The sequence below is a fragment of the Tachyglossus aculeatus genome, chromosome 22 (genome assembly GCF_015852505.1).
Source record: "Tachyglossus aculeatus isolate mTacAcu1 chromosome 22, mTacAcu1.pri, whole genome shotgun sequence".
NCBI classification, from domain to species: domain Eukaryota; kingdom Metazoa; phylum Chordata; class Mammalia; order Monotremata; family Tachyglossidae; genus Tachyglossus; species Tachyglossus aculeatus.
This window is the reverse complement of record NC_052087.1, coordinates 34,317,840-34,332,047: the sequence shown is the minus strand read 5'-3', so window position 1 is coordinate 34,332,047 and position 14,208 is coordinate 34,317,840. Positions and strand designations below refer to the sequence as shown.

At 47.9% G+C, this 14,208-nt stretch overlaps 1 protein-coding gene across 6 annotated transcripts in view; it reads left to right on the top strand.

Annotated features, from left to right (window-relative positions):
- The window catches only part of PATL1 (PAT1 homolog 1, processing body mRNA decay factor), a 47,503-nt gene that overhangs the window by 21,307 nt on the left and 11,988 nt on the right, over positions 1-14,208 (top strand). For 5 of the 6 annotated variants that reach the window (XR_005455671.1, XM_038764433.1, XM_038764435.1 and 2 more), the window contains exons 4-11: positions 123-200; positions 1,611-1,805; positions 2,731-2,832; positions 3,319-3,408; positions 4,067-4,296; positions 4,981-5,070; positions 9,272-9,452; positions 13,859-13,982. Coding sequence is in view for 5 of the 6 variants with exons in the window: in XM_038764433.1 (XP_038620361.1) it covers positions 123-200; positions 1,611-1,805; positions 2,731-2,832; positions 3,319-3,408; positions 4,067-4,296; positions 4,981-5,070; positions 9,272-9,452; positions 13,859-13,982 (1,090 nt within the window). In the remaining variant the exon portion in view is untranslated. The remainder of the gene's footprint in view (positions 1-122; positions 201-1,610; positions 1,806-2,730; positions 2,833-3,318; positions 3,409-4,066; positions 4,297-4,980; positions 5,071-9,271; positions 9,453-13,858; positions 13,983-14,208) is intronic. The other variant, XM_038764434.1, reaches the window with a different exon arrangement.

Sequence of the window (14,208 nt, the reverse complement as noted above, 5' to 3'; positions counted from 1 at the left end):
CAGCCTCTGTTTTCTCTTCTCAGCCTGCTGAACCTTCAAGAGCTGGTCCAGGATCATGGAACCCATCTTGAGAGCCCCCATTTTTCTTCTGACCTTTTTTTTTTCCTTCCCCCCTCCTCCAGCAGCCGGGAAGTCTCAATTCCAGCATCTGGGATGGATCTGCGGTCCTGAGGCGCATCCGAGGGCCGCTGCTTACTCAGGTAATCTAAGCTAATTAGTCAAATGGTCGGAAGGGTGGTTATTTTCCACATTCCGTAGCTACCTTCAGTGTTTCTAATTGGAGCAGCGAAGATGAGGAAATGTGTGAGCTGTTAGGGAAGCTGATTACTGCCCCGTTAGACTCCAGGTCTTAACTTGAGGAGTGTCTCGGTTGCCGACCGAAGGAGGGGAAAAGTCCTAACTCTTGCTGGAGTTTGGGTGGATCCCAGGAAATATTGAGCATCAGTCAATGAGCACTTCCTGGGTGTGGAGCACTGTATGAGAATATACAGAGTTAGTAGACATGTGCTCTGCCCACAACGAGCTTACAGTCTAGTGGGGGAGACAGACCTTGATATAAGTAAACAAACTGATGGAGATGTACGTAAGTACTATGAAGCTGAGGGAGGGGTGACTAAAGGTTGTAAATCTTAGTGCAAGGGCTATGCAGAAGGAAGTAGGAGAAAAGGAAATGAGGGCTTAGAACATCTTAGTTCTGTGTTTTTGTTTTTTAGTGTTTTTTATGGCACTTCTAAACTCCCAGGTATATACAAGCTAATGAGGTTGGACACAGTCCCTGTCCCACATGGGGCTTACAGTCTTAATCACCATTTTACAAATGAGATAACCGAGGCCAAACGAGTGCTGAGAGTCACCCAAGGTCACCCAGCAGATAAATGGCAGAACTGGAGTTAGAACCCAGGTCCCTCTGATTCCCAGGCCCATGCTCCGTCCACTAGACCACATCAGTTAATAATAATACTAATGGTATTTGTTAAGTGCTTACTATATGCCAAGCACTGTTCTAAGTGCTGGGGGGATACGAGGTGATCAGGTTGTCCCACCTGGGGCTCCCAGTCTTCATCCCCATTTTACAGATGAGGTAACTGAGGCCCAGAGAAGTGAAGTGACTTGCCCAAAGTCACACAGCTGACGAGTGGCGGAGCCGGGATTAGAACCCGTGACCTCTGACTCCCGAGCCCGGGCTCTTTCCACTGAGCCACGCTGCTTCTCCGGGCCGGCAAGAAACCAGACTTCCCCCGTTTCACAGCTGGGACCGTCTTGGTACTGCCGTACATATTTACAGTTCTATTTATTTTGTTAACGATGTGCATCTAGCTTTACTTCTATTTATTCTGATGACACCCGTCCACACGTTTTGTTTTGTTGTCCGTCTCCCCCTTCTAGACCGTGAGCCCATTGTTGGGTAGGGACCGTCTCTCTATGTTGCCAACTTGTACTTCCCAAGCGCTTAGTCCAGTGCTCTGCACACAGTAAGCGCTCAATAAATACGATTGAATGAATGAATGCTGTTGTCTCCTAGTGGCATGGTGTGACTGGACGCTCCTAAGGCAGCCTACTATACTATGAAGTGTCTGAATTTTTTTCTTTTCTGGCTTCCACCCCCTCAGGAGATGCCTGCCGTGTCCGTGTTAGAATACGCCTTGCCCCCGAGGCCCCCCCAGGGCCCGGAAGAGGAGAGGGACCTTTCCGAGCGAGCACTGCCGAGGCGCTCCACGTCCCCCATCATCGGGAGCCCCCCGGTCAGGGCCGTCCCCATCGGCACTCCGCCCAAGCAGGGGACGGCCCCCGGCTTCAACCAACAGGTACCTCGGGCCGCCAGCCCTCCAGCCCCAGTGGATTACGGGAGACCGGGCACGCGAGCCGAGTGCCCTGGCGCGGGGAGGAGGGCGGCAGGTCAGGAAGGAGAACTTAGGGCAGATGAGCAACCGCGCTGGCTGCCGCCGTCCCAGCGGCGGGCACTCGACCACGGCGGCGAGGCGTGGGTTTCGAGGTGGCTCTCCAGACGCCGAGAGGAGCCGATGATGACCGAGAAGCGGTGGGGAGTGGGGGCGCCTCAGTGCTGTCCACATCCCATTGTACCTTTAAGATGTCCCTGCTTTCCCTAGAACCTGTGCCAGCCCTGTTCCATAGACTTCCTCCCACCTGAAACCAGCAGCTGAAAAGGAAGGCCCAGTTGGAAGGTATGGGGGGAGGGCGGTCCCCGGACGGCCCAGCAAGGAGCACTGCCAACTAAAAATGGTGGAAGCCGTCACCAGCGTGTCACGAAGCTGCTGAGCCGAAAGGCCCACTCGTCGTACTCCAGAGTGGGATGTGGTTCCTCCTCCAGCCTTCTCTCCCGGCGGCCCCCGCCCCCCCTTCTTCCCGACTGCTTCCTAAAGCGTGCCATCTTGGAGAGAGGAGGAATGGGTCAGGAGATCGGCTAGTGCCCCCGCCCCCGCCCACCCTCGCCACCCCACCCCCGGAGAGCACCGATGGGCTGGGGATATTGGAGACCTAGCTGAGCCTCCCTCAGCCCGAACTGGCACATGGCTAGGGAGCCGTTAGGAGGAGACAGCGTCAGCGGGTTCGGATTACCGCCCAGAGGGACTCTTAGAAACAGGGCCCGGAAACGCAGACTCCCGGAGCTTCCCCAGGCCGAGGGACGCGCGACCCTGAGAGTAGGCGGAAGGAAGGGAAGCGTTCGCCGGGTGAAGGCCGTGCCGTGTGTCTTTTTTCTTTCCTCGACAGATTCTCTGTCCGAAGCCCGTTCATGTCCGAGCCCCAATGCAGCAGCGATATCCTGCTCCCTATGGCGAGAGGATGTCCCCAAACCAGCTCTGCAGTGTCCCGGTACGGAGTTTTTCAACCTGGGCCCGGAGAGAGCAAAAGATCACGGGCGTTTGCCCTGGATGCGGCGGCTAGGTCCCGCCTTCTCCGTTTTGGAGGTTCTTAGCTGGAATTTCGCCTTCTCAGAGGACGGTCTTGTGTAGTCCAGGCTACCGAGTTCTCTCAATCTCACTTTGGTTCCAACTTTTCAGAAATCCATCTCTTTTTAACGGGAATGTGCTGCCTTTCCTTTTTCCAGCTCCATCCCCAGTTACGGGCATTAAATGACTCAAGTCTTCCTCGCCCCAATTCTTAACATGACTCATTTTCCCATAGGCCTTTTTTTTTCCCCCCGGGGATCCCCAGAGATTTCCTAAGAGTAGACTGTACATTTTCCGTCAGAGTGAATTTTGTTTTCCTGCGAAATGCCTAGATTGTGATTTTTCAGTTCTCTTTTGGAAGGGACTTAATTTTTCCCTTATGTTTTTCCATATTTCGCCCGTCTTCCAGAATTCTTCCCTCCTCGGCCACCCATTCCCTCCCAGTGTGACACCCGTTCTCAGCCACCTTCAGAGAGCCCAACTTCTAGGTGGAGCACAGGTAAAGTAGTAGTAGAAGTAGTAATCGTTTTAAGTAAAAAAACCACTAAGTGCTAAATCCTTGGAAAGTATCAAAGAAGTTACCCTTTCACCGTCCACGGGGAGCTTTTGCATTCACTGGACAGATTGCCATGAAAGTGGGGATAGAGTAATCTATACAAAATTGCCAAGGTTGGGTATAAATAAGTATTTAAGGGGCTAGAGGTGGCCGGCGGGCCCGTGGAGCCTGGGCGGCTGGGAATTAATCGGAGATGGCTTGTGGGAAAGAGGTGAGATCTCAGGAAGGCTTTGAATGTGGGGAGAGTCTGTCTGATGTGGGGAGAGATGGAATTCCAGGTCTGAGGAAGGGATGGAGGAGGAAGAAAGAAATCAGAGGCTATTTTGGATAGGAACGACAAAAACTGTGAGAAGCCGTAATTGTTCCCTTTCTTACTGAAGTTGAATGCTCAGTTTTCCCCCTCCCTAAGGTCCTGTCATCTGATCCACCTCTCTCTCCCCATAGCCTCTCCCTTTTTCTATTCTTTCTCTCTCCAAGTGGTTAACAAAGTCCACGTCCTTTGCTCCCTGGGGGATAAAAGTGTGGAGTCGGCTCTTCTAACTGGGGTGGCTTCGTCTGAAGGCGGATTAAAGTTTTTGCCTCTCTTTGCTCCTTCCTCTAGGCTGGACGGATGTCTCCCAGCCAGTTTGCCCGGGTCTCTGGACTTGTCGGGAGCCCCCTTGCCTCCATGAACCCCAAGTTGTTGCAAGGGCGGGTTGGGCAGATGATGCCACCCGCCCCAGGATTCCGTGCCTTCTTTGGGGCCCCCCCTCCTCCCACACCCCCACCGCCGCTACCGCCTCCTTCCCAACAGCACCCCGCGTGTCCAGGGGCTCACCTACAGAACCTAAGGTACAAAAAAAATCACCTTATCGTAGGCAGCCGAAGAACTCGGATTTTAGTCGAGCCTCCCGGGAGAGTATATAGATCCATAGAGCCCTTTCGCTGTTCAGCTGGACAAAAAAAAAAACAAAGAAAAGACATATCCCCCCCCCCCCCCCATTAGCCCATTGGTCATACTTTAAAGAAATGAGCATGCTTGCGAATAGTGCTAATCTTGGAATCCGTTAGGCGCTCACTGCGTGCCAAGCACTGGGGTAGATACAAGGTAAGCAGGTCAGACACAGTCCCTGTCCCACATGGGGCTCAGAGTTTGAGGGGGGAACAGAGAGCAGGTCGGACGAGGAAGCTGAGGCTTGGAAAGTATCAGACAAAGGAGCTACCCTTTCCCTGCCCACAAGGAGCTTACGTTCGCTGGGGGGGAATGCCAGTGGAGGTGCTGAAATGTTAAAATATGTGGAAAACTTGTTCCAAAAGAGGTGTTTCTGAACTGGAGAATTCTGTCGTCTGGTATCCTTAGCCTAGAACGTACTTCAGCTAGTTCTCATAAGCTTAAAATTGGGTTCCAAGGGCTTCTACGTTGAATCTTAGTGAAAGTCGCGCAGAAGGACGACGACTCAAAACCGCTCGCTTAGCTACTTTTCCCTGGCCTTGATGACAGTTCTGCCCTCCTCACTCTTTTTCCCATCCCTATAGATCTCATCCCCAGATGTTCAGGCCAGACACAACTCACCTCCATCCCCAGCATCGACGACTCTTGCACCAGAGACAACAGCAGAACCGAAAGTGAGTAGTGGGTTTCCGTGAATCTCATCAGGGAGCATTTGTCTGTCTTCCTGCTAGTTCTTCTGGCGTGCGGGCAGTGCCCTCCAGGATCTGGTTGCCATGAGGGTATTCCTCTTTGTATACTAATTGGGGAAAAAGAGCAATCCAGCATTGGCACAGTCTGTTGATCCGTAACAAGAAAATTCTTACTAGTCTCCCAGAGGATAAGTTGATATAGGGTTGATGCTCCTTGCTCCTTTCCTACCTCATAGGGATCTTTGGGAATCAGTGAGGAAATATAGATGGAAAGACTTGAGCACTTTGGAAATCACCACATATCATTTCAAGGGGCTAGTACAACCCTTATTAATATTATGACTTGGGCTGAAATTACCCACAATTGATAGTGTGTGTTCAGCTCAAATTTCCATTTCCAAAATCGGATTGAAACCAGTTTGTCTTGGATCGGTTAGATATAGTCTTATCTGGAAGTTGGGAGACGAGCTATGTCTGTAGCCTCTTACGGTCTCTTTCAGCACTTCAGTTCTGAGATTTTAACGTAGCGCTCTACTGAATTGCTCAAAGCACTTCACTTTCTTACTTTGACTCTGAAAGACCCTGAGGTTGCGGAAGGCAGGTATTGCTTCGATAGTTCCAGTGTCCTGCCAGCCATCAGGCTGATCTTTTCTTTTTAAATTTATTCATGTTACGAAAGCAAATTTGCAACGACACATTATTATTATTATTATCAAGTGCCGTGGAGTCGTTTCCAATTCATAGCGACTCTGTGGATATATTTTCTCCAGAGCATCCCGTCTTCTGCCATAATCCGTAACCTTGTTAACGGTTCTTCCGTTATCGTTGTTATGGTTTCTATCCATCTAACTGCTGGCCTGCCTCTTCCACGTTTTCCCTGGACTTTGCCTAGCGTTAGTGTCTTCTCCAGAGAATTAGTCGTCCTGATGATGTGTCCAAAATATGCTAATCTAAGGCGAGTCATTTGGCCTTCCAAAAACCACTTTGGCTTAATTTGCTCCAGAACCCATTGTTTGTTTTTGGGGCAGTCCGTGGCATTTGTAAAAGCCTTCTCCAACACCACGTTTCAAAATAGTATATGCTCTTTCTATCCCGTTTTTTCCACTGTCCAGCTTTTGGATCCATACATTGTCACTGGAAACACCATGGAATTGACAGTTTGTATTTTTGTGGCAATTATTAAATCGGCACGTCATGACCTTTTCCAGGCTCTTCATAGCAAATCTCTGAATTGTTGCAAGGCTCAGATTTAGGCTCTATGGCCACCGCTATTTTTTACGCAGTAAACAGTACTTGCTAAATAGTTTCTTATGGCCGGGGTTGGGGATTGGGTTAATTATAGATCTGTGCAGATGGGGAATTTGGTCCAGTTTTCTTTATTCCGGACATTAGAAAAATAATGTGCACCAAAATTTTTGTGGTTCTAATCTCATAACACATTCTTACCAAACTTTGGGATCTTTCTTTTTTTGATCTTTTAACATTGGCTCTATTTTGAGCCAGAGTAATTGAACTTGTTACTGTCTTCATCAGTATATCCTTGAACTTGCTGTATTGTGGCTTTATCCGTCTTTTAAGGCTCTCCTTGGGTCTCTTTGTTGTTATCAGCTGTTAACATCTTGGCAACTGTTTCCAGTGATATATCTATTATAATTTGGGTTCTTCCTTTCTCTTTTTAATTTTACTTTGGGGTGAAGTGGGGAAATAGTTTTCAAGCAAAAACTATAAAATTCTACCATTATATTAGTATAATTTAGTGCTGCATTGCCATGGAGAGCATCAGCGTGGCCTAGTGGAAAGAGTCAGAGGACTGGGAATCAGAGGACTTGCGTGCTAATCTCAGCTCTGTCACTTGCCTGCTGTGGGAACTTGGACAAGTCACTTCACTTCTCGGTACCTCAGTTCTCTCATCTGTACATGAGGCTTCAGTACCCCTTCTCCCTCCTACTTAGACTGTGAGCCACTTGCGAAGCAGGGACTGATGATTTCACTGACACTGTCCTCTCCTGGCTCTCCCCTTATCTCTCTGGCCACTCATTCTCAGTGTCTTTTGCCGGCTCTTCCTCTGCCCCCACCCCCTAACTCTGGGTGTCCTTCAAGATTCAGGTCTGGGTCCCCTTCTATTCTCCATCTCCACCCACTCCCTTGGAGAACTCATTCACTCCCATGGCTTCAACTACCACCTCTGTGCGGCTGATTCCCAAATCTAGATCTCCACCTCTGCTCTCTCTCCCTCTCTGCTGTCTCACATCTCCTCCTGATTTCAAGACGTCTCTACTCGGATGCCCTGCCATCACCTCAGACTTAACGTGTCCAAAACAGAACATAGCTTCCCACCCAAACCCTGTCCTTCCCCCGTCTTTCCCATCGCTGTAGGTGGCACAGCTGTCATTCCTGTCTCACAAGCCCAAAACCTTAGGAAAACCTCCTTGACTCCTCTCTCATTCATAGCACACATTCAGTCCATCACCAAATCGTGTCGGTTCGACCTTCCAAACTGCTACCACATTAATCCAGTCACTTATCCTATCCCGCCTTGATTACCGTATCAGCCTCCTTGCTGACCTCCCTGCCTCCTGTCTCTCCCCACTCCGGTCCATACTTCACTCTGCTACCCGGATCATTTTTCTACAAAAACCTTAAGTCCCTGTTCCCTCTCTCCTCAAGAACCTCCAGTGGTTGCCCATCCACTTCCGCATCAAACAGAAACCCCTCACCATTGGCTTTAAAGCACTCAATCATCTTGCTTTCTCCTACCTCATCTCCAGTGCTTAGAACAATGCTTTGCACATAGTAAGTGCCTAATAAGTGCCATTATTATTATTACTACTGTCTAATACAGCCTAGCCCACACACTTTGCTTCTGTAATGCCAACCCACCACCATCTCGTCTGCTTCACTGCCGACCACTCGCCCATGCCCTACCTCTGTCATAAAATGCCCTCCCTCTTCACATTCAACAATCATTTCCCCCTACCTTCAAAGCCTAATTAAAGGCACATCTCCCAAAGGCCTCCCCAGACTTCTTTTCCTTTTCTTCCACTCATCATCATCATCATCAATCGTATTTATTGAGCGCTTACTATGTGCAGAGCACTGTACTAAGCGCTTGGGAAGTACAAATTGGCAACACATAGAGACAGTCCCTACCCAACAGTGGGCTCACAGTCTAAAAGGGGGAGACAGAGAACAAAACCAAACATACCAACAAAATAAAATAAATAGGATAGATATGTACAAGTAAAATAAATAAATAAATAAATAAATAGAGTAATAAATATGTACCCTTCTTTGTCACCCTAACGTGTTTCCTTTAGTCATTCCCCTTTCCCAGCCCCACAACACTTATGTGTATATCTGTAATTTATTCATTTATATCAATGTCCATCTCCCCCCACCCCACCCCCAGACTGTAAGCTCATTGTGGGCAGGAAAGGTGTCTGTTATATTGTTCCCTCCCAAATGCTTAGTACAGTGCTCTGCATACAGTAAGTGCTCAGTATATACAACTGGATTGATTGCTTCTGTATCTGCCTTAATGCACAGTACAATGCTTGGCCCATAATACTTAATAAATATCACAGTTATTACGAAAGCAGCAGAAATTTCTTTTCTCCCTTCGTTGTGAAGTGAATGTTCCCCCTCCCACGTAGAATGTGAGCCCCATATGGGACAGAGGCTGTGTCAGACTTTTTTTTATTTTAATGGTACTTAAATACCTACCCTGTGCCCGGCACTGTACTAAGCTCTGTGGTAGATCTAAGTTAATCAGGTTGTACAAGTCCGTGTCCCACGTGGGGCTCACAGAATTAATCCCCATTTACCAGATGAGGTAACTGAGGCACAAAAAGGTAAAGTGGCTTGCCCAGGGTCATCCAGCAGACTAGAAGTTGCCAACGTGTACTTCCCAAGCGCTTAGTACAGTGCTCTGCACACAGTAAGCACTCAATAATTACAATTGAATGAATGAATAAATACGATTGAATGAAAAGAGGAGCTGGGATTAGGACCCAGGGGCTCTGACTCCGAGGCGTGTGCTGCGGCCACCAAACACGCCACGTCTCTAAACCTGTTCAACTTGTATCTACCCCGTTGACCCAGAGTCAACATCTCAAGACCACAATCATCGTTACTGTTATTACCGTTGATGTCGTTATTCCTCATGCGTGTATATTCTTCTCTCCAGTCAGCACCGGAGCCTAAACGGAGCAGCTGGGGATCGGAGTCACCGCAGCAGCCATCAAGAACAGCTGCGCAAAGACCCCTATGCCAATCTCATGTTGCAGAGAGAAAAGGACTGGGTGTCCAAGATCCAGATGATGCAGTTGCAAAGCACTGATCCTTATCTAGATGACTTCTATTACCAGGTAAGTCCTAGAAATAGGCATCCCGCGGGTAACTCTTTGGTCCCTAAAGGCTTCCAGGCAAATATTGCTGGCATTTTCTTGGGTGTCCTGTTTAGCCACCGTTCTGGTACTTGAAGCCAAAAGAATACACCAAACTGATGTTTGTGGTAATTGTGTTGGGTTTGCAAGTGGAAAGGAGGCAGAGCAGGGCCTGGAATCAAAATGCCCCCTAGGGTTTCATCCATCAGCAAGAAGCAACTTCGAATGCCCTGTTTCATCAATCATATTTATTGAGCGCTTACTGTGGGCAGAGCACTGTACTAAGCGCTTGGGAAGTCCAAGTTGGCAACATATAGAGACAGTCCCTACCCAACAGTGGGCTCACATCTGAGCTCTTCCACACCAAGATCTTTAATTATAGCAGTCGCTCTTTCAAAGATTGTTTTTAACTTGGTCCCTTTCCCCTCCACATCGAGCAGAAGCTCCTGACCATTGACTTAAAGGCCCCTCCTCAACATCAACGCTCTCCCTTTTACTTAGCAGCGTGGCTCAGAGGAAAGAGCCCGGGCTTTGGAGACAGAGGTCCTGGGTTCAGATCCTGGCTCTGCCAATTGTCAGCTGTGTGACTTTGGGCAACTCACTTCACTTCTCTGTGCCTGTTACCTCATCTGTAAAATGGGGAGTAAGACTGTGAGCCCCCCGTGGGACAACCTGATCACTTTGTAACCTCCCCAGCGCTTAGAACAGTGCTTTGCACACAGTAAGCACTTAATAAGTGCCATCATTATTATTGCATTAGTAATAATAGTATATATTAAGCACTTACCACTGCAAAGCACTGTCTAGCCTCTGAGGGAGGAATATATGGCTAAGAATTATCGTCATCAATCGTATTTATTGAGCGCTTACTGTGTGCAGAGCACTGTACTAAGCGCTTGGGAAGTACAAATTGGCAACATATAGAGACAGTCCCTACCCAACAGTGGGCTCACAGTCTAAAAGGGGGAGAGAGAGAACAAAACCAAACATACTAACAAAATAAATAGAATAGATATGTACAAGTAAAATAAATAAATAAATAAATAGAGTAATAAAGATGTACAAACATATATACATATATACAGGTGCTGTGGGGAAGGGAAGGAGGTAAGATGGGGTAATTAGCCACAGTCCTTCCCCTCCCACCCCTACCCCCAAAAAGGACTCTAGTCTAAGAATGGGCGTGGTGGAGAGCGTTGGCAGCAGACACATAAGGACAGATAAATGTATATATGTTTGTATGTATTTATTACTCTGTTTTATTTGTACATGTTTATTCTATTTTTATTCTGTTAATATGTTTTGTTTTGTTCTCTGTCTCCCCCTTCTAGACTGTGAGCCCGCTGCTGGGTAGGGACCGTCTCTAGATGTTGCCAACTTAGCTCCCAAGAGCTTAGTACAGTGCTCTGCACACAGTAAGCGCTCAATAAATGTGATTAGATGAATGAGTGAATGAAAACAATAAAAAGAAAAACTTTATGAAAGACAAGGGCAGCAGAATACACTAGCTCCTCAGCTGAGGCTGTTCAACAGTTCTAACAGTCACACCCACCCCAACCCAAACATCCTAGAAGTTCGAAGGCAAACTGATGCCTGGCCCTATTTTAGTTCTGATTAACTGAGGCTGTCGGTTTACTGAGTGCCATGTTCTCCAACTCGCCCAGAGGTTTGGTTCTCCTTAATGAGAGGTGGTGGTGGTATTGTTTTTGGTCTGTGTTTTTGGTCTTTTGGGGGGCTTTTTAAAATGGATTTTTGTTAAGCGTTTCCTATGTGCTGGGCGTTGGGCCAAGCGCTAGGGTAGGTAGAGAAGCAGCCGGGTTCAGTGGAAAGAGCCCGGGTTTTGGAGTCAGAGGTCATGGGTTCGAATCCCGGATCCGCCAATTGTCAGCTGTGTGACTTTGGGCAAGTCACTTAATAATAATAATAATGGCATTTATTAAGCACTTACTATGTGCAAAGCACTGTTCTAAGTGCTGGGGAGGTTACACAGTGACCAGGTTGTCCCGGGTTGGGGGGGAGGGGGGAGGCTCACAGTCTTAATCCCCATTTTACAGATGAGGGAACTGAGGCACAGTGAAGTGACTTGCCCAAAGTCACACAGCTGACAATTGGGGGAGCGGGATTTGAACCCATGACCTCTGACTCCAAAGCCCGTGCTCTTTCCACTGAGCCCACGCTACTTAACTTCTCCGTGCCTCAGTTACCTCATCTCTCAAATGGGGATTAAGATTGTGAGCCCCACGTGGGACAACCTGATCGCCTTGTATCCCCCCAGCACTTAGAACAGTGCTTTGCACATAGTAAGCGCTTAACACCATCATTATTATTATTACTTCAAGACAATCAGGTTGGATGTAGTCCCTGTCCCACGTGGAATTCAGTCTAAGTAGGAAGAAGATTTAAGCCCTGTTTTACAGGGGAGGAAACTGAGGCACAGTGAAGTGAAGTGACTTGCCCAAGGTCACACAGCAGACAAGTGGCAGAGCCAGAGTTAGAACCCAGGGCCTTCTGACGCCCAGGCCCAAGGTCTTTCTACCTAGGCGACACTGCTTCCCTTTCACCTCTCCCCCTCACCATTTTCCCGATACACCTTGTCTCACCCCCTACTCCAAAAGCACTTGTGTACATTCATTCAATGGTATTTATTGAGCGCTTACTGTGTGCAGAGCACTGTACTAAGCGCTTGGGAAGTACAAGTTGGCAACATATAGAGACGGTCCCTACCCAACAGTGGGAAAACAGTCTAGTAGGGGGAGACAGGCAACAAAACAAAACATTAACAAAATAAATAGAATAGTAAATATGTACAAGTAAAATAAATAGAGTAATAAATCTGTACAAACATATGTACAGGGGCTGTGGGGAGGGGAAGGAGGTAGGGCGGGGGGGATGGGGAGGAGAGGAAAAAGGGGGCTCACTCTGGGAAGGCCTCCTGGAGAAGGTGAGCTCTCAGTAGGGCTTTGAAGGGAGCCCTATCATATCTTTTTAGTCAGTTTGCTCTACCCTATCAATCTATTTTAGTCAGTCAATCAGTGACATTCATTCATTCAGTCGTATTGAGCACTTACTGTGTGCAGAGCACTGTACTAAGCACTTGGGAAGTACACGTTGGCAACGTATAGAGGCGGTCCCTACCCAACAACGGGCTCACAGTCTATTGAGCACTTATGGGCAGCTTTACCAGTAGTACATGCCCGCTTAATAATAATAATTGTGGTATTTGTTAAATGCTTGCTCTGTGCCAAACACTGTTGTGCTTAGTACAGTGCTCTGCACACAGTAAGCGCTCAATAAATACGATTGATGATGATGATGATGATGCTGCTACATACAGTTTAAGTAGATTGGACGCGGTCCCTATCCCACCTTTGGCTCCCAGCGTAAGTAGGAGGGAGAAGAGGTATTTGATCCTCGTTTTCCTAATGATGGAACAGAGGCCTAGAGAAGCTAAATGACTAGCCCAAGGATTAGAACCCACATCCTCCGACTCTTCGGCCCGGGCTCTTTCCACAAAGCCACGCCGCTCTGCATATTCAAATAGTCCAAAACTGATTGTTTGAAATATTTGAGACAGTTAGTAGATCCGCATATTCAGATAGTCCAAAACTGATTGTTTGAAATATTTGAGACAGTTAGTAGATTATTGAAGGTTCAGATAGCCAGGACAGATTTTGTTTTGTTTATCTCAGACAAAAGTACAAGCGATTTTGTTCTATCACAGTTTTGTTTTTGATAGCAGCATGGCCTAGTAAAAAGAGCACAGGGTTGATAGCAGTTTGGCCTTGGTAGAAGAAACACGGGGCTGGGAGTCCGGAGACGTAGCTTCTAGTCCCAGTTGCCCTACCTTGCCTGCTGTCTGACCTTGGACAAGTCACTCAACCTCTCTGTGCCTCAGTTTCCTCATCTGTGAAATGGGTTTAAAATACCTGCTCTCCTTCTCTTTTAGACTCTCTTTTAGACTGTGAGCCCACTGTTGGGTAGGGACTGTCTCTATATGTTGCCCGCTTGTACTTCCCAAGCTCTTAGTACAGTGCTCTGCACACAGTAAGCGCTCAATAAATACGATTGATTGATTGATTAGACCATGAGCCCCATATAAGACAGGGACTGTGTCTGATGTGATAATCTTGTATCTATGTACTCCATGACTTTGGCACTTAGCAAGCACTTAAGAAATAGCATTTGTATCGTTATTAATAGAGTTCAGAGAGTAAGCGGGTTTCAGTATTAACAGTGAAATATCTAGAAGTCCATTATAAGCTAACTAGCGTCCATTCCACTTGGCGCCGCCCCAGCCCCTAGGGAGTAAAAGTCAGTAAAGATTTTTAAAAAATGACCGTGGTGGTGGTGGTTCTGTGCCCTGACACTCAACTCTTTCCGTGGCTAAGAACTATTTCGAGAAACTGGAGAAGCTGTCAGCGATGGAGGAGATGCACGGTGATGGCCCCAAGAAGGAACGCACCAAACTCATCACTCCCCAGGTGGCCAAACTGGACCACGCGTACAAGCCAGGTAGACTCCCCCCTCTCCCTCCAAAAGAGGGTGGTCTTAACAAGCCCGCCGGCCTTCCCTGTGCTTCGAACCCCGGAAAGCAGGGGAGGGAAATCCTGGAGTTTGCTCTTCCCCTTCTAGACTGTAAGCTCGCCGTGGGCGGGGAATGTGTCTGTCCTATATTGTACTCTCCCCGAGCGTGTAGTACAGTGCACTGTGCACAGTAAGCGCTCCGTAAGTACGATTG